Consider the following 19574-nt stretch of genomic DNA (forward strand, 5'->3'; position numbering starts at 1 on the left):
GGAACGAATAGTCGTGACACGGTGAAACGAACAATGAATAATCGTGAAGTTATAAAAGTAATTTACGAGGATATAAGCGATAGAGAACGAGGTGAAGCGTTTTAGGATACACCGGGGTGAGTCGAAATATAGAGTGGATTCGTATTTATTGCGTTTCCAGTCGAGGGATGAAGGGTCGTCCAGGAATTTCTTTTTTTATTAACCCAGCTTTTTTCCCTGTATCGTTTTGATTTGTGCTCGAATTTCCATAGGGAAAACTTTCAGTGCTGCGGTTTTGTTTCCATCGCTTTTTTTCAATACAATCTTACAATAACAGTATATACAGAATCATGAAAATATACGATTTCACATCCGAATTTACTGGTTAACATTCTTTCACAGACATTGGAAATTTCCCGAGTTTAAATTCGAAAGGAATTTCATCGATTCGTTATCGTATCCCTCGAAGAAATATTATTCCATCGTGTTTGTATTTAAATTTTGCAGAAACGTGTTAATCCCAGTAGTTGAAGAAAAAAGATATCGTTTCATAGATTCTATAGGTACATATGTTCACAGAGACGAAGCTTTTATATCGACGATTCCCTTTTTGGATTTCTTCGATGCCCGAGGCGGTTTGCTCGAACAGTTCTATATCCGAGACGTCTTTTAGCAACCTGTACTTCCTTTTTCACGTTAAATAATGTATAACAGGCGGAAAATGTTGGTTCGCTTGTGTGTCGTATGAAAATCTTTGAAGATCTTTCGTTCGTTCGATATTTCCAATTCTCTGCTAAAAGAATATTTCAAGTTCGAAATTCGGGATTTTGAAGTGATGTCAATTTTAAAGGAAAGTTTAGATACGAAATTGAAGATTCGAGAAAATTAATATGTTGCACGCATCGAACGCGTTATCGTTTATGATTAACACACTGATGTTTCCTTGGTCGACCAATTTATTTGAGATCGAGTTTACGCTCGCCATACATTTATTTATGATGAAATTCACGCTGCTACGTGTTCGTTTACGACGAAATTTATGCCTCACTGACCTATCACCGATATGTTACGTTTATAGCTGAATTTATGGTGCAACGTGGGAGCCTCGATGATTGACGCGTTAATATTTACGCGGTTTCCTTAATTACCGACGAGCAAAGCACGCGTTCGCCTTATTTTCGATGATTAGCGTCGTTTGATTTATGTCCTCGGTCGTGAAACAAGCCAAAATGAATGTAATAGACGTTATGCGTACAAAATGCATCGGAAAATCCATATTTTCGTAATGAAAGAAATAAAAATTGCCCCCTGTGGCTGGGGGGTTTAGAATACAGCCACGGTATCCTCTGCCTGTCGTAGGAGGCGACTAAAAGGGGGCGCAAGCGAAAGGAGCGAATGCTAAAAGTATGGCAAAATGCGAAACGAAATGTGAAAAGGACCGCTTGTCCCTAGAATACGCCACCCCTATGGAAAGGGGGAAACTGTAAAGTAAATAGGAAATAAAAATCTAATTTCAATAGCAACAGAACGGTAATGGAAACAGAACGTTGGTGTCTTCAGCAATGCACAGGTTTCTGTTCTCGATGCTTTACGAGACTGCAATCCTCGCGATGCCACGTTTGCATTACGTGATTTCTAATGTCACGCGACTGCATTTACATTACGCTACACGTCTGCTAATGGCACGTGGCTGTGTTTACAATGCACCACGTGGAACCTCGTGTCAGCGAGCCTTATTTACCCAGCACCACGTGACCGTTGGTTTGCGATGCACTTGTAACTACGATTTACAGTCACGTTTACCTAGCACACTAAATTATGGATCCCGTGTAAACTCCAGTGATACCCAGGATTGAATAGTTGAGGTTGATTTTCGGATTAACATTGGAACTAGATAACAAGATAATAAATGCAGGTATTGGGTTTCGCGTCGTGGCTTTGAAGAAAAACTAGTTGAAAATGAAGAAAATGTATCCCTGTCGATTTCCTGGAAACAGCTATCTTGATCTTAAACAGAGGCCAATTTCGACCCAGCATTTCCTCGCTGTCCCAAGTGTTCTTTGGAATTGTAAAACGACGAATGGCGCAGGTCTTCCAGGCAAATCCTTTAAACCGTATCACAGTAATTTCCTTTATTACTGCCATTATCCTGGACGAGTTTTCAGCACTGCAGTTGTCCTTTCAAAGCTGACGATTCTCTTTTTTTTTTAGGTGTTAGAGTCCTGATTCTCTCATCACCATGGCGCTGGCCGTACGAACGGAGAAACGATCGACGAGACCATTTCTAGGTGGTTGGAGAAGCAAAGTTACCGGGATTATTTATTACAATGCCTGCACGCAAACCGGGAGGCACGACCGGGATACCAAGGAGGAAAGAGTGCAAACGGAGTTTCAGGTCGACAAATTTACAGACATGCAACGCGATGTGGGGCTACAGGTGAATTTTTATCCCGATGTTCGAGACAGGCTCTTAGAAGCTAGAGGTCATTCACAGAGATCCAAGGAATCCTACCAGGATCCCGGCGACGAGAGGATCCTGAAGAGCGTCGTAAAGATACAGAGGTTTTACAGGTGAAACAACGAACGATGCAAGTTCGAGTAAACTGGTAGAAGTTGGTGGAACGATGTTCCCTTCGTCGACGGTCCAAGTTTTCGCCGAGAGCCGGGGTATAAATGTTTAATTCTTATACTCTTAATGAAAGGAAGTTTTTTATTTCAGAAAAACACGGCGCGAGTTAACCCTCGGCATCTCGGAAATATTCAAGAAATTTTCTAAGTCCCCACCGTCGAGACGGTAAAAACTTTTTATAAGAAAGAATTCTCAAAGTCCGTTTGTCGAAGGGTAATTTTTGGATCCGTCTACTTTAAAATCAACCCCAACTTCGTACCATAAACCCGCCAGCGAAGAAAATCGTTCAAACGTCCGTTCAATGTTGCTTACAGAGATCACCGCGGCGGGCAAACCGCGTTACTTCCGGTACGCACCAAGAACACGGACGAGGATCGAGTACATACGAAACCGAGTTTCTATCGCAGCCAGGATTTCGTGATACTAAACCGCACGTGGCCGAGAACGAGGACGGACTTTGAGTTGCTGTACAATCTGCTTGACCGCTGGCGAATCCAGGAAACGAAGAGGGTAAGCGAACAGCTGTTCGAACCTTCCAGGATCGCCGTGTCCGGACTAATCCTGTCGAAGGAGGTGGAACTGTTGCGAGCGATAGACGCGATGAAAACGACGGTTAAACAGAACAGGAAGAGGAGATCGTGCAGGAAGTTCCTGGACGAGTTGTCGAAGCCTGTCCTCTGGAAGAACAACCGCGGCCAAACGATCCTGGTGGACACTCCTGCAGTGCAACGTGCTCGTTATTTCAGGAACACCTTCGACGAGTTGTCCAAGGAATACGTTTCGATCGAAGAACGTATAAAGACGTTGTCTCGGCTCAGAAACGATATCGAGCTTCATACTTGTAGAACTTCTGATGAATTGCTACGTTTGATAGATCAGGAAATTACTCTTCTGACCCTTAAGGTTGATCCGAGTAAATTGAATTGGTTGAGAGGTCGTTTGAGACTTGCTTTCTTCGAATTAGCTAGAAACTCATTAATTAATGAGTTTAGGAATAGAAGTATCAGGGGTGGTTCGTTAGGTCGTCAAATAATTTGTAAAAGTTGCAATAGATTATTGCCAATGGACAAATTTCCAAGGGAAAAACGGCATTATTCTTCATGCTGCAATTATTGTTTGTATCTGAGGATTCAAAAGGGTCCTCGAATTATTTATGGTCAATATGAAATGTTGCTTCGTGATTTAAGACGTAGGGAGGGTAAAATGAAGTGTTACACTAGTCTGGCGTTCGTAGTTGACGAGAAACTGATTTATCGTTTAGTGAACGATATATGGCAGGGGAAATCGGCGATTTCGGGGGATGATCGTTTGGATCAGTTGAGATTGGTGAGATTTCGTAAGGGTGAGGTATGGTCACCGTGGAATTGTCTACCGTTGACCGTAAAAGAAGCCTCGTTGCATTTGAAGGTAGACGATTTACAGAAGTTTTACGGCCCGACGGTGCTGCAGAAGTTTTACACGAAGAATCTGCAGGCGAAAGTTCAGTTCCAGTCTATGTTCGAATTCAGAAATAGATAGAAAAAAATACTGGCGTTTGTTTTCGTCTCAAGTATGATCAAGGAAAGAGCTGATCTTTCAAAGCTCTTCTATTAACCCGTCAACAGTGTAATTATTTAAATTGTAATTGCGAAAATTACAGTTGAAAATTCCAAGTATTTCGAAGTTATCAGAATTGATAACGAAACTCGTGAGTTTCTCCGTCGGTCGTGAAAACAGTTGAAGGGGATTAAAACCCCAAGAAGTTACCAGTGTTTCTCGTTTTCCATCCGCAACTTTCCGTAGCCAACTTTGGCCTCGTTGATTGAGCTAATCACGTCGCAGTTTATAAACTAAGTTCCCATCGGATCAGAAAAGAGCCGCCTGATCTTGCTAACGTTTAAAACCCCTCATAATCCTCCGTCGTCTCTGAACGTATATTACATCCCTCGCGCAACAATCACCTAGGAAGTTTTTAATTTCCTTCGGAAAACGTAGACGATGAATCACGGTGTAACCGGATCGAGAAGTTTAATCGAAAAGGCAAAGTAAATGGAAACGGCGAAATGATTTCTCCTTTTCGAGAGGATCAATCGTATACATAAGAACGTTGATCTGATTGTTTCTCAAGTTCTCATCAATGTTTGCATGTGAAATTGTCAAAGGAATAATTGATGGAGTACGATCCTCTCAAAAGAGAGTACCGGAAACGGTTTCCAATTAATGGAAAAAGCGGTACGCTTTGAAGGGTCGAATCTGTTCGTAGTTTCAAAAGGAACAACGAGATTAGTATTCTATACCGTGGACACTACGAATAGCAAAAAGAACATAGTTTAATTATTTACATTTAATTTTTCGATAAATTTCTGTCAATCAAAATACCACCTTTTCGTTGCTTAAAACGAACCTCTCAACCCTAAACCCTTCCAGTATTGTTAAATAAAGTATTATCCCTGTGTAGAGGTAACATAAAACAAGATACGATCGCCGCGAAATGAAAAAGTATTAATAAAACGTAACGAAACGCTTGGTTTATGGCTCGTCACAGGGTTCATTACTTGCATGCCAACATAAAAATGGTAACTTTTATTTTGTGGCAGGCGGTGTCGTAACTACGAATGTTATCGTTGTTTACAGTAAAAAATTTCATCCCTGCTACATGAATTTGAAGGGTTTTAACGAACGTTTGACGTTAGGAATGAAAATTGCACTGCAATATTTGTAGTTGTAGTGCAGTGCCACTTGTCTGACCACGCGTTTACTTATACTACTTGCGCGCGGCTGATCTCGATCTTATGCTACTTTGGCCATCTTAGCGTCATTAATCACGAATTAATAATTAGATAACATTTAAGATGCATCATTAGCAAGGAAATTGCTGGTATTAATAGGAAACGACTGCTCACGCGCAATTTACTCGATAAATATATTCATTGAGGACGCTTTGAGGCGTGGTTCGACCGCCTGATCAAATCACTCGGTGCTTATTATTGGTCAAACGATCCCTGGAGCTAACATCATAAATTTCAAATACTCCGTCGGGTCGTTGCACATCAAAGTGATCGAATCACCCTGGGGAACGTCTTTGATACAGCAAACGCGTAAAATATTTTTCTTGAAAGTTTCATGAAATTAATCAGTTAATTAAATCATCCCCAACCGAGTTCTACCATTACCATTTTTGAAATAAGACAAATCGAGGAGGGTTGTAAGTTTCTTTCTTGCTCGCTTTTACCCACGTAACGATCGCGATTTTAAAAGCCGGAATTATATTATCGATACTTCGACAAACTAATTACGACATGGGGGGTGGAAGAGCCGTCTTTGCAATTACTGGATGTACACTTCGCTCTGCTCGCGATTTAATCAACTAGCCTGGTGCAGTTTTAATCGTTACATCGGATTTAATCGAATTATTAACTTCTGTCGTTACTTTGATTACTTTTCTTTGCAACGCTGATCGAATTATTCATCCACCCACAAGATAATTCACGATTTCTATGCGATGACAGGGAACATAAATGAAATTTAAAAAAGCCAAGAAAAATGAGAAGGATACGGTTGGTAATGACAAGTCGATGACATGAAGCTTAATGATATCACGTGTAACTATGAGGTACATCGATAGATTGAAACTTCCGATTAATTAGCTATCGAAGCTCTGCAACAATTAATCATTTTTCCCTAGTACGGCTAACGAAAGGAAACTAATAAACCGAAAGCGGAATTGCGGTGATGATTAATTTTCAGTTTTTTCCCCCCTTGCCGGTCGAACGAGTCCTCGGTAAACGATGACCAATAACGCGACAAATCGATACGTTCCAACACAGATTCGATTATACACGATAACAGGTGAAATTTCAACTTTTCACGGGTTATACGTCGAATACTCCCGATCGATTAATCATTTTCCTTAATTAAACGAACAGCGATAGTTAATAAAGCGAAAAATAGAGCTACTATGATGGTCGATTTAAATTTGTCACGAGTTAGCTGATTCTGTTGTCGATGATCATAAAAGTCAATCAGTTAATTGAGATAATAACAGATTAACAGAGAGTTGTTTTTTAATTTTCACTTTTTCATTGACTTTTTCTCTTCTATTTTCTGTTGGTACAATTTACAAATAAATGCAAAGCGATCGAAGTCCAAATTTTTCCGATCAAACAGCGTATCGAGGGTAAAATAACGAGACAAGCGAACAGACCACATTATCGGCCACAAATTCGAGCGGGTAATGTCGTTTCCGATATGTCGTTAATGAGTTTTATAACCACGAACAAAACGGTTGGAAAATCAGCGTTCCATCGATTTCGTAGAGTTCATAGACTGACACTACGACAGATCATCGATAGATTGATCTCCATTCGATTTTATCCACTAATTTACCCGTCACGCGGACGTGCAGAGATAATACTACTGAAATTTACAGAGAATAGTGTCCGATCACGCTATCATATTAACTGCTTCCCCTTCGAACTAGGTAAAAGTAGAGCGATATTCGTTCTAAAGCCAACCTCGATCGGAAAAATTTTTTTCGGCCATTCGTTGAAATTTTCACCCACTAAACACAATGGCGCAAAAATTTTTTCGATAATTCTTACCATTTGGCCTGTATAAAAGTGACAGAAAGTCTAAGTCTAAATTATTTAGTCCCCTTTTCAAGATTTTCTAAAGTTGCTAAAAACCATCTTACCCAAAGTTTCACCAAATCCAGAGATAGAATTCGACGTTATTAATCATTCCACAGGGTTTGGATGAGCGTTGCATCTTCACGGCCATGATCGCGTGATAAGTATGGAAATTGATAGGAAATCGGCGCGAAAGAGGGTGAACGGTTTGAAAAAGGGGTGTCGCAGAACGAGACAGGAGAAACTGCTAGGAAAACACAATACTCATAGAGTGATTCATAACACGGCCGTCGCATAAATTGCGGGTGATATGTTGGCGCGCAATTAGGGTTTGCTAAATCGGCATTACTAATTAGATTTGGCGTACCGAGCTTGGCTGGCCGACCTGGCCGCCTCCTCGTCGTGCGTATAATTGATTCGAGTTTCAAACTAATCTATACTCACCAGGTCGACTCGATGGTGATCGATAATAATCGTTCATGACCTGGTGCGGGCCGCGCGATCCACCTAAGACCCTCGTCCCAAAGTTCTTTCGCACCTCGTCGAAATCATCATAATGATAAATTAACATTTTCACCTGAGAGTGTTTCAGAAATCTCGGGAGAAGTTTAAGCAGAATTTGCTCTCGCGACGAAGGGGCGGTAAATATTTGATGGTGCTCGATTACCGTGTATCGTTACGCAGCGATACCATCGATTAATTTCCCAGTTAACCGAGACGATAATTAGAGTGCCAGAGGAAACGGACGTTCCAGCACTCGTGGGACCGTGCGGCTCCGTCACTTTGTCAAATCTGTGGCTGAGGAGCCACCCTCGGTTTAAATTGCACCCTCCGTTTCAGACCTCGTACGAGGAGGGTGGAGACTCTTGATACACCGCTTAACGTTCTTTCCCGTTCTCGACATTTTTCACCGAGCGAAACCTTTCATACAAGAGCACGTTGCTGCTGTATCAAAGTATTAAATCGATGCTCGTGGAAGTTCTATGTTGGTTAAAGGGTAACGAAAGAAAGGGGTAGTCGCCCACGATGAAGTCGACGCGTTATTTACAATCGTTCTGGACGATAAACAATTGATGTAAACAATTTCTTTTTCGTGGAACATTGACGGATTACTTTAATCTTTGTTCCAGGAACGATGCTTTATTCCAGAAACTCGGTTCCGTCCAGTATTCGTTTGATCGAAAAGTAAAAAAACGAGGTGGACAGGGGACAAAGGATCGGTCGGAGACGTTTGAAAAATATCGGTCGTTACGATGGAAGGCGAGCCGGCCTGTAAACAGATTATACGTACGAAACTGTTGATAATTTATGCGCTTCAAGAGCGAACAGCTCTAGGATCCGCCAGTTGGACGCGGGATAAAAATCGTTCTCCAGGGCAATCGTCGAACGAGAACTTTTCTGCGGTTTCTTGTTCTCTCGCTATGCATTACCCGCCAGAAACTTTTCGCTCTGTTTCTCGCGCGACGCGATACCTGCGAATTATTAAGCGTTTCATGAAGTTTAGCCGGATATTACGGTGACACGGACCACTTCCGGCTATCCGGCGACCTCGATCGAAATTTTAACCGACGCATTCGTCAGCAACGTATTTCGTTTCGTGTTCGCGAGAGGATCGACGGAGAGGAAAATTTTGAAATTCTTCGAAAACTTTTTCTAAAATGTATTTACATACACGCTGTAAGATATTCCACGTCGTTTACGGATTTTTCGCGGTTGCAATTGACAAAATCGTTCTTCTTTCGAGCTCGTAAATCGTCGAACGATCGGCGAACTTCGAGCCTGCGTTAAAAGCTCTACCCGTAAGCGGGGTCTTCTGGTTCCACCATAAATTCGGCTATTATCGAAAATCCTTTTGCCGTGGTTTCGACTCGAAACGCATATGCACAGAAGTATCGGAACCGTATGCAGCCGAAAAAGGAACGCTTTATGCCGTTTGACATTTATAACCCGGCTATAATTGTGTTAAACTGCAACGACAGCTTTCCGCGATTCCATTCCCGGAAATTGATATATTACTGGCGAACGATGCGCAGATTTTTCTCCTTTGTTCCAATACCGATTGTCGCGTTTATTTATAACTAATATTTGTTATTCGAAACGATGCTATAGATAAATGTATCTCATAAGAGAATATTTCAACCAGATGAAATTTAATTGGAAAGATTAAGATTGAAGAAGAATCAGATTATGAAAAGGGGAAGAGGGATGGAATGAAAAATGGTAGGAGGATATTGAATTATTAACTGTGATTAACTTAGTCTTTCAATTTAATTATAGATTATCAGATTATTTCTCTAGAAAAATATATATAACGTCGGAAAGAACTGAAAACTTTCTCCAACGTGCAATGTTGGAATACATACTTTTACGTTCACCTCGTACAAACAAGTTTTGAAAGTCTATCGTAAAGAGAATTGCAGGATAAAAGAGGGTGCAGTAGCAAAAGTATCCAGGAAGTGGTACAACTCAACGCATGACACTTGAAAGTTAAAGTGGATGTTCATCGAGAAGCGAGCGAGCACGAAGAAAACCCCATCCGATAAAATTCTACGATAGAAAAGCGATCGAACAAGAGACGAGCGGGTAATGAACGGTAAATTTCAAAGTGAAACGTAATGAAATATTGGAAGAATTTAGAAGCACTTGTCTCACGACGAAAATAAAGGTCGCGTTCGAGAACACAGTCGACGCGAGTAGTTCGAAAGCGTACTCGATGAGCTTTCGAGTCTTTCAATCGACTAGAACGGACAGGAAGAAGCGGTGAGAGAAGGGAAAAAAGAAAGAGGAGACAAGATCTGTTTCAGAACGAGAACCGTCGATGAGGCGTGCTCGTAATTACGACCGTGTTTGAGCGACTGACAGGTGCTTGACGAACAGAACCGATAAAACCTTCTCGACCGTCTATCCTGTCCAATGACATTGCGGGTTACGTTTTTTACCCTTAATCTTTTTTACTCGGAAACATTTAAGATTGTTTCCACGTGTAACACCGAAACCTCGGTAACGAGCATAATGATCTTGATGAAATAACATTTTGCAATTTGAGGGAAGTAATTTGAGGAAATTTAGAATACTAATAATATCCATAATGAATTTAATTTTGAAAGAATCTAGAAAATGAAAGGAACTTCTTTCCTTAAGGAGGTTTTTGGTAATCATGGATGGGACCATATGGAATGATAATAGGTTGAAGTCTCGTGAATAAATTAATTTGATGCTAGAAATAGAACTTTATTAAGAAATTAGGAATTATACATTTTTCAGTGTTTACGATTACCAGGAAATGTTATTTATGATAGTAGTGAAGTCCATCGATCGGTATATCGCTAAGGAGCGATTTATCTTCGTGGTGACTTTCTCAGCAATGAGTATGCGGAAAGTTGAGATAAGTCAATAAATATTTAACGCTTTGGGAGTTGTGCACAACCCGGTTGCTATCGTTATTTCGTGGTATTTGTTTCGGTACATCGTTTCGAAGATGAATTTCCTGAAAATTCTTTTGAAGAATATATACTTAAGATTAAAATGTCATTTCCAATCTTCTCATAATATCTCAGCAATACGATTAAGTTTTAGTAAGACAAATTCCTTGAAAGTTCATCGAAAAATGCGATTACCTGTACGCGTCTGACCAAACATGGTTTATACTACTTGATACGCTTTAGAAATTGATAGAACGTACCACTAAGTAAAAATTCTTCATTTTCATTGGATGTTGACATGAAAAATTAGTGTTTCTAATGCGATACAATTGTCAAACCTCGTTCCTCTATGACACTATTATCAAGGGAGCAAAAAGGGTAGTCAAAGGCAGACTCCACCTATCTCCAGTTTCCCGCAGCAAACGAAATCCGCCATCAAATCCTCGTTCGCTGTTCCTCATCGATCCCATTTCTGAAATGGTACCCAGATTATCCAGTCGAATGGTCCGCCAGACACATCATCATCGGCGGCCTCTTTGTCTCCGACGATTCTCCCAATGGGAATTAGGTACCGCTGTCTTCTCACGGCATGGCCCCTGCTGGGGAACTATCCAGGCAAACGGGAATTGAAGAACAAAGAGGGAGACTAGATTCTCCTCTAGGAACGAATCGAAACGAGAGAAACAACCTATCGAATGGTGGAGAGTCGAAGAAGGACAAAGGTAGAAGAGCTGTCACGGCGTCTTCGAGCGAACACAGTGAGGCATTCAGAGTAATTAAAACCTCGTCGGACTCTTTTCATTCGTTCGACGAGACTCCACGTTGTTTGCAATAGTAGTTTCTTTTCCCGTCTTCTTCTTATACCCTGGTCGTTTGATTTTATTCCCTTTGTTTCGTTCAATTTCTTGAAACAGGACGAACGAAAGTATTCTACTGCTATTTATCGAGTAACAATAAGGGACGTTAATAATTTGATGTAAAGTGCTAAGTACTTGAAAATTCTTCATTCTCTTTCATTTTTTTAACCCTATTCCCTTGGCTGTTCCAGGGAAAAAAGGAAATGGTTGCAAGGGTTAAAGGAAATGAAGTGGAGTATTAAGGTACACGGAGTAAACGATGTTAATACTTCATACGTCCATAATATTATTTTCTTTGGAAAAGGGAAAAAGCTATCACGGAAGCTAACATACACGCTTCTAACCAGAAGCAAGTTTATTCGGGAAAGAAAGGTGTAGAGCGCATAGGGAAAATTGAGTTTCGAGTGGCACCACGTGGGCTGCACGCTTCTCCCGAGACACTTTCCATCCCTTTCCTCATTTTTCCTCAATTTTACCTTTTTCCCTCGGTAAACCCGGCCGAGATGAAAGTTCGACGGAGTTTCGTCAAACTTAACCGAGTTACCCGTCAGAAGGTATAAACTATAAGAAGGTATAGTTTTGCTAGCCAGATTATTATGAAATCTTTGCGTGGACAATCACGATGATGCGAGTTTAAGATTTCTTCGTTTCTTCCCTCTCGACAATTCCACTCAATTTGTGTTCCAATTCGACGAAAAGGTTTCGAAGAAATCCAAATCGATCGAGAGGGGTCAAAGACGGAAAGTTTTTAATTAGCGGATAAAAACGGTGTAATTAATTACGAGAACATTAAAGGATCCTTTGGTTGAAAGAGAAGAATTTTTTTCTCTTTGTTACCGTTTCTAAGGGCGAGAATCTTTGCTTGGGAAGTCGAGATGAAAATTTCCCTCTATTTTCATAACCTTTCCCCTGCATATTTCACGACCCTTTCCTGCAGTACGAAGGGGGAAAAGAATTCTAACGCGTTGGACGTTGGAGTCTTGGTCGCTTAAGAGGCTACTTAATCACGATTTATTTAGACGAGTTTTCTAAAAGAAGATACACCTTGCGACTGATGAACTCGCGGAAGTTTTTCTTTTACAAATTAGTGAAAATTAAAAAGAAGGAACCTAATCCAGCGTACTCGTTAGCGTGCGTTAACGATAAGTGACCACCTAGGTGAACAGAAATGGCGGCAAAGTATCCGTGGTACAGATTAACAGGTAATCGGGTATACGATGCACACGAACGCCTTCCGGCCAGCATTCGACCGCAATTCGATTCGCACCTGAACAACCGCGTCACGATGCGTTGCATAATAAACGCGAACGAGTACGACTTCCGTCAGGGATTTCGCGTCTCTCTTGTCGAGTAAATGAAACGTTCCCAACGTTGGTCAATGACGGCGCCGTTATGTGACAGCGGTTTCGCGTTGCCAACGTTCATCCTTCCCGTGTCGGATCGTGGCTCGTATAAAACGCGTGTTCGACCGTGTATTCCCTCGCGCGGACACTGTCGATAAGCGATGCACGAATTACAACGCGTTGGCTGGAACGTGGTCACTGTTCGTACTCGAGGTTTGTTTGACTTGTACCCTTCGATTTGTTGGTTCCACTTAGCGCCATCACTCAACCATGAAGAGGATGACGGCTGGAAAAGTGGACGCTCGCGCGTCACCCTAGAATGTTGCGCCCATGTACCTTGTTTTCGTATTTCGAATTATTTGATATGGGATTAAATATCATATTGTCACGTTACGACAGTATTCTAATATGCTAGATTTAGGAAATTTTTCTTTTTCTCAATATTCTACAACGTTATCTCAGTAATATTAAATGACTATATTTCTACGATATTCATACGAGAACTTTTCATATCGAGAAAGAACTATAGTTTCCCAAATGAATGCCATAAATCTATCGGATTCTATCTCGCTATCTTTAAGCGTTCAATTTCGGGGTAGAATCGTTGGCCGAATGAGAGAAGCTTTTATTTGCCCAATCATATTATCGGAACGCAGGAACCCCTACGAAATAACGTCGATCCTTCGTAATCGTTTTCCACGCAACGACAGTTTGATCTTTCAGCTCGACAAACAACTTGGACCCTCTATCTCGTGACAGGTACTTCAATTTCCCCCGCAAAATGATTGACCAAGAATCGTCGTGGAAAATCTTATCATTCTTCTATTTATCCTCTCTGCTAGTTTTCCAAGAATGTAATTTTTTGTTTCACTTCACGTGTCTCCTGTACACGTCCAAAGTGTACAAGGATGATCGACGAAAGGATAGTTTTACATTACGAATTCGAGGTAAGCAAAGAAGGAAGCGTTGGAAAATGTTTTCTCGAAAGGTAAAATCACTCTGGAAAGGTAAAGTAATTTCTCACGGCTGGAGTCTGTTCGTTATTTCCCGCACGTTTCTGCTTCAATTTCCCGTTCGGTTCGCGGCCAACGCCGTCTCCTATCCGAATATTTTTCAGTCAGGATTATGCTGAACTCGAGAAATCCTCGAACGTATCCAAAAAAGTATCACGGATTTGTTTAAAGGAGCCCGAATACGGAGGCGAGAATTCTTGATCAAGAATTCAACGCGATGGTGAATTTAAATGTTCATCCCGGAGAAATTCTTCCGGATTCCTTCTTCGAGCTCTACGAGCTGCGAGTTTAACTTTAAACGAGCGATATCGATCATCAATTAATACAGAGGCGAAGTAAAAGAGTTTCGTTACGATCGAGCTTCCACAGACGGGTTTAACCGAAGATTCTAACATAAATTAATCGATGTACTCGAAACTCGTCAACATTCCGATACGTGCGTTTAGTGACAAATATCCTTCTGTAGTCCAATCACGTTTCCATCAAAGGATAATCAACATCTTAGCAAGCACAATCTCAAGTACACTTTGACGCGAGTTTGCCAAGATTCCGCTTCGAATTATTATCGTTGGGCTTTCGCTGAGATATACGCACCAACTTCAGATTCAAACTCATTACGAACAAAATATCTAGATTACGTGTTCTTAACGCAATAAGTAGAAAGTTCTTTTTTTAAGTTGTAATCGCGTTAATGATCAGTTGCTTGGAGTTCGCGTATCGAGCACATCTCGAACCAATCAGCCTTGGATCAAATCCATCTTCCGAGCTTAACAAACTTTTCCTAGCGCGAAGAATCATGGAAAGGGAGGGGAGGGGAGGAGGATACCAGCAGATGCGAGGTCCACAAAGAAGCAGAACCAGGTCACTCCGCGATAATCTCAATTTTCCGCAAGATCAGTCTTTCGTTCGGGGGTATTCAAGGCACAGACGATCCAAATCAAAAGCCGAGTCGTCCCAGAGAGATTCCTCCGGAGTAAGACCTTTAACGAACGCCATAAACCTCTTCCTCGACCAGGAACGTGCCAACTGGTCTTGTCCTTCCTTTCGTTCTTGCTTTATCATTTCGAAGATGGGCTACTAGACCCACGTAAAAGGACTGTGCAATGTCGGAATCAAGGTTTTGCTAACAATGCTTGAAGTAGTTGAAGCAGGGACCACATTGTGGACTCAAAGACGTGGCAAGTCGATTTTCAGGCTAAATTGAAGACGCCATTTTGACTCGAGAAGGTTTATTTTAACCCTTTTTGTAAAATAATAGAGATAGCAATGCAACATTGGTGAAGGAAATGGTTTGTCAGCTGTCTGAAGGCTAGAATGATGAATTTTAAGTAGTATAGATCAAGCATATGTCTGACAATGCGATAAATCCCCATTATGGCGATTATTTTTGGCTCTTTTTCACTGTGTAAAGTGTCGACTGGAAATTTAATTGCCCTCTTCTGTGTCTATATCGGATCGACGAATCGTGCAATTCGTGTATGCCGCTTAACGTCGAAATTGAATCTTTGTTGTCGAACACGTAGCCGGCGAGTTGTTTTACGCTAGGCTGCCAGGCATATTGCGTTTTGTCAGCGAAAGGAAACCGTGGCTTCGTCTCTGTTTGCACGGCCGCGGGATCCAATGAAATTTTGTGAACTGTTCGATTCGACGCCCCCGGCTAGTCATCTGCCGCGATTCTCTTTTCTCCTCGCTGCCTTTTTTCTCCCCCGTTTTCGTGCTTTTTTGCCTTTTCATCGAGCCCGCTCGCGAGAACCTTGATGCAATTCACACTCTCGCGTCGCGACTTCTCAAATGGCTTCAATGGAAATAATCGACAGACAAGAATATCATTTTGTTGTTACACTGCAAAGGTGGAATATTAATCGCTGCTTTCCCATAGGTGAAAAGCAAAATTTTCTACTCGAAGCACACGTCTTCTTTTATCGCTTTTTTATGCGACAGAATAAAGTGTTAGAGGGATGCTTTAGATTTCCGCCGTTTTTATGGGGTGATTCGTGTTTCAATTTTCACGCGCTCATTGCGCGGAAACGACAAACGCCACTTCTAATGAATTTCAATGAATTGAATGGAACCTGTACTTTAATCAAACTCGACTTGGGTACTTTATGTCTCGTTTGATATTGTAATCGGCCTTTTAGTATTTATTTAATCTCCCTCCCTGAGGGTGCACGTCCTTTCGCAGACCGAGAAACACTCGGGAAGGTCTGTTGTATATTTCAATCGAAGAAAAGCTTTCAAGATGAGACAAACATTATCGTGTTATTTATTAAGAAACTGTTTAACCTTCTGCCATTTGTCAAAAGATTTATTTCTTATCTGTAAAGTTCCATTTTACCAACACAGTCTGTCTTCTTCATGCACGATACATAATGTCAAAATGATACCTTCTCTTCCCATAACTTGTTTTGTTTCTCAAACGACATTGCCCGGCATAAAATCTCAATACTTCAACACCTGGTTTCAAGGATTCCACGCACGTACGATATAACATTCGATCTGTTCCCTTAGACGACACAATTCTCTGTGATCGTATTCACTTCGACTACGTAATACGATCATCAGTCGTTCAATAGGTATCAAGATCACATTATTATCGAGCATACGATATAATTTATTCCATCAAGATTTAGTCGACAATGTCCTCTTTGTGTGCGTATGAAGAAACGGCTTTATTAATCCAGCCTGAATAATGCATCGTTTCTTGATCGAATTCCAGCTCAGATTCCATGGAATTTTACAACGACGGTGCTGTGAAATCGAAAAGAGTTCATATGAAAGTAAAATAAAGTGTAAACTCTGCTGTACTATCTTTTAAAACGTTCCAGAATAGCGTTTCAAGTCTTGCTAGGAATGGAGGGCAAAATCAGGGAATTGACAGTAGTACAGGTCAATCATTTGTCAGACATGATCAATACCTTCACTACTGAGAGCCACAGACATTCACCGAGTGAATGAGGTGAATAAAAATAATATTATAAATATTAAATAATATTAATATAACGATTATTAATATGTTAATACTTTGTTCTTCTCGAAAATTGAAAAATTAGACAAGCAAAGCATGATTGATGAACTTCCTCATCTTTCTTTTCGTACTTTTTATTTTATTTCGAGTAACTCAATATCGTGTCGGTGTATATCGATGTCATTCATCGGAAAGATGATCTCTGAAGTCTCACAACATCCTGTGGTGTAGTTCCATTTAGATTCTGGCTACCATAAATGAAATTCATTTAGGAGCGAAAGGGTTAATCTAAAGGACCATCCTTAGAAACGTTCCTCCTATTTACCGGATAGAGTTATTCGAACAAAGAAGGCTCCTCCGCGAAACAAAAAGTTCAATCATACTTCGATTTCCTTAAAGGAGCAGCACATTCGTGGCTGGCACGTCCAGGACGCAATAAATGCAAACTACGTACTAACGGCAACAGAAGGCGGACCCGGGGTGTCGTAGAATGTTCTGCGGCTCTTTTCCTCGGGAAAAGAAGGAGAACGAAGGGGACCTTTTGACAAACCGGACACGTGCGTCCCATTTCCGTGCTCGGCGAGACTTTCTCGTGCAAATCCAGCTGTACGCGGTCCTTGCCTCGTGTACGGAAAAGGAAAACCAGCGTTCACGGTCTGAGCCTGTTATTTCTAGCCGAGAAGCAACGATTTTGAAAATTGGCCTGTCACGATACCAGGAAATTACCTGGCGGAGCTTGGACGGTTTCAGGGTGCACCCTTTCTCTAGGTGGTGGTTAAATTATAGTAGAAAGGTGCGAGGGTTGTTTTTAAACCAACTAATTATTTACTAAAATAGACGCAGAATAGATTCGCGAGAATGTTGAATAATCACCGCGACGAGGAGAAATTCACACGTATGTATATGGAATATCGGTGACAGTTCGGTAAGCCCGGGCAGGCTGGTTGCTCGATCCGCTTTAATTCGACGAAAAGGTCGTCGACGCGTCGGTGAAAATTGAATTCGCGTATCGTTCGACGAACGAGCAAGAGAAAATTGGAACAAAAGAGAGGAGAGACGGGTGTCGTCAGGGAAATTTCTGTTCGAATACTCTATTCGTGGCCCATCGAATTAGGGCAAATTTAAACGAGACGCGTTCAGATCCGGCTGTTTGCCGAGGCTATGTGTTAGAATCGATCTCCGCGATACGGCCCATTCGGTTTGGGTTACAAACGCAGCCAGCGTGCAGAATTCCGAATAATTTATACGCTAATGGGCGACGTTTATCCGATTGTTTGGAGAAACGGACGAGGATAGACGATGGAACGTTATTAATTCGTGAATGAAACGGAGCCCTTCGGCTGATGTTTCATTTAGAGTTGCGTTTGATAGTTGCTATCGCGACATCCTTCGTACGATAACTAAATAAAATAAAAGAAAAGGGAAGAGGAAATGATACCGTCGCGTACGCGTTTAAACGGTAATTGCTAAACTCCTGGTCCGGCTCGAGACTCCTCTTCTCGGTTAATCCACTTTATTGAGTTTTATCGAGTTTTCAGGGGCAACGAAGTTTTGCAAGTAATTATTATAATTATCGCGGCAAGCAACTTTAAGTACCTTTCTTTTCCCTGATAAAAAGCTTCTCCTTGTTTAGTACTGGGATAAGATGAACTCGAGTTACGTTAATTAAGCAGCTTGACGCCTAGATAGCCGAAAGCCGAAATGTAATCAACTTTTGGTGCTAAACGAAAGCCTATACAGAACCCTAATGAAACATTTCCGACCAATCTGATCTTAGGGATAAGAGGTACACCTGAAACCCATGAATCCCTTGGGGTTTCAAGTACCTCGTGACTGGACTGCGGATGTTTACGCAATTAGACGACGTCGCAATACGCTAGTTTCCAATTTCCTTAAATATCTTCGATATTTTGAACCTTTGCTCAAAATATACGGATCTTGGAAATCTCACTTTAATTCGTCGCAAGAACCAATGCATATCATAGTACAGGTATTATCTATGGAACTATACCAACTTTCACATCAGTTCAATCAAAATAGAAACTTGCGAACTACGCTTTGCGTCTCGGAGCACGAAATTGGACACGTACCAACGAAACAGAACTATCTGAGAGGGTTTCAGCTCGCGCAGCGGTTACCTATGGTCCAGGGAAATAGAAACGGTAACGTGATATCCAAAAAACATGATTTTCAACCAGCACACCGAAAGGTATCTACGTACAATATGCGTACAGGGGGTGAAAATTCATTCGAACGAAAACGTTCCAAATAATACTCGTTTCAAGAATATCATCTGAACTTATAATTCAAATGAAACTGTATAATATATATATCGTAAGTTACTAGAGAAAGTTAACAATACAAAGTTTCATTTCAGTCTCGAAAAGGACATCATTATAAGTTCATCTGATGTAAACCGACTGAGGTGAACTTTCGTCAGCGAAATATTTGAGATAAAAGACAGTTTCATTTTGGTGCAGAAGACTTCTTTTTCAACGAGAGGACTGGCATTCTTCGCGGAAGTAGAAAGCCGGCAAACACTGCGAATAAATTATCATTAGTTGCCTTCTCGTTGCCCTAGAATGTCTTTACCCTTACAAGGGTGCCCTCGCGAGGCTGAAGTTGGTACACGTTAAATAATGAATTATAACAAATCGAAGAAACATAAAAAGCATTATTAAACTCGTGACAGGGGAAGCTATAAATTTTGCAACGATTCTAATTTATTAGATAGATAATCTAATTCACTTCCTCCGGAC

The 19574-nt window shown here is 41.1% G+C and overlaps 1 protein-coding gene across 2 annotated transcripts; it reads left to right on the forward strand.

Annotated features, from left to right (window-relative positions):
* Positions 1-1295: 1295 nt before the first annotated feature.
* On the forward strand, positions 1296-7106 carry LOC117600820 (IQ motif and ubiquitin-like domain-containing protein). 2 transcript variants are annotated; one of them, XM_034316741.2, is made up of 4 exons: positions 1296-2101; positions 2191-2416; positions 2474-2550; positions 2923-7106. In XM_034316741.2, the coding sequence occupies exons 2-4, from the start codon at positions 2219-2221 to the stop codon at positions 4124-4126; spliced, it is 1479 nt and encodes a 492-aa protein (XP_034172632.2). In that variant the 5' UTR covers positions 1296-2101; positions 2191-2218; the 3' UTR covers positions 4127-7106. The 2 variants fall into 2 exon arrangements, with proteins under 2 accessions (XP_034172632.2, XP_034172631.2); XM_034316740.2 differs by having other exon boundaries at positions 2191-2550.
* The last annotated feature ends 12468 nt before the right edge of the window (positions 7107-19574 follow it).

The sequence above is a fragment of the Osmia lignaria genome, chromosome 16, assembly GCF_051020975.1.
Source record: "Osmia lignaria lignaria isolate PbOS001 chromosome 16, iyOsmLign1, whole genome shotgun sequence".
Lineage (NCBI taxonomy): Eukaryota > Metazoa > Arthropoda > Insecta > Hymenoptera > Megachilidae > Osmia > Osmia lignaria.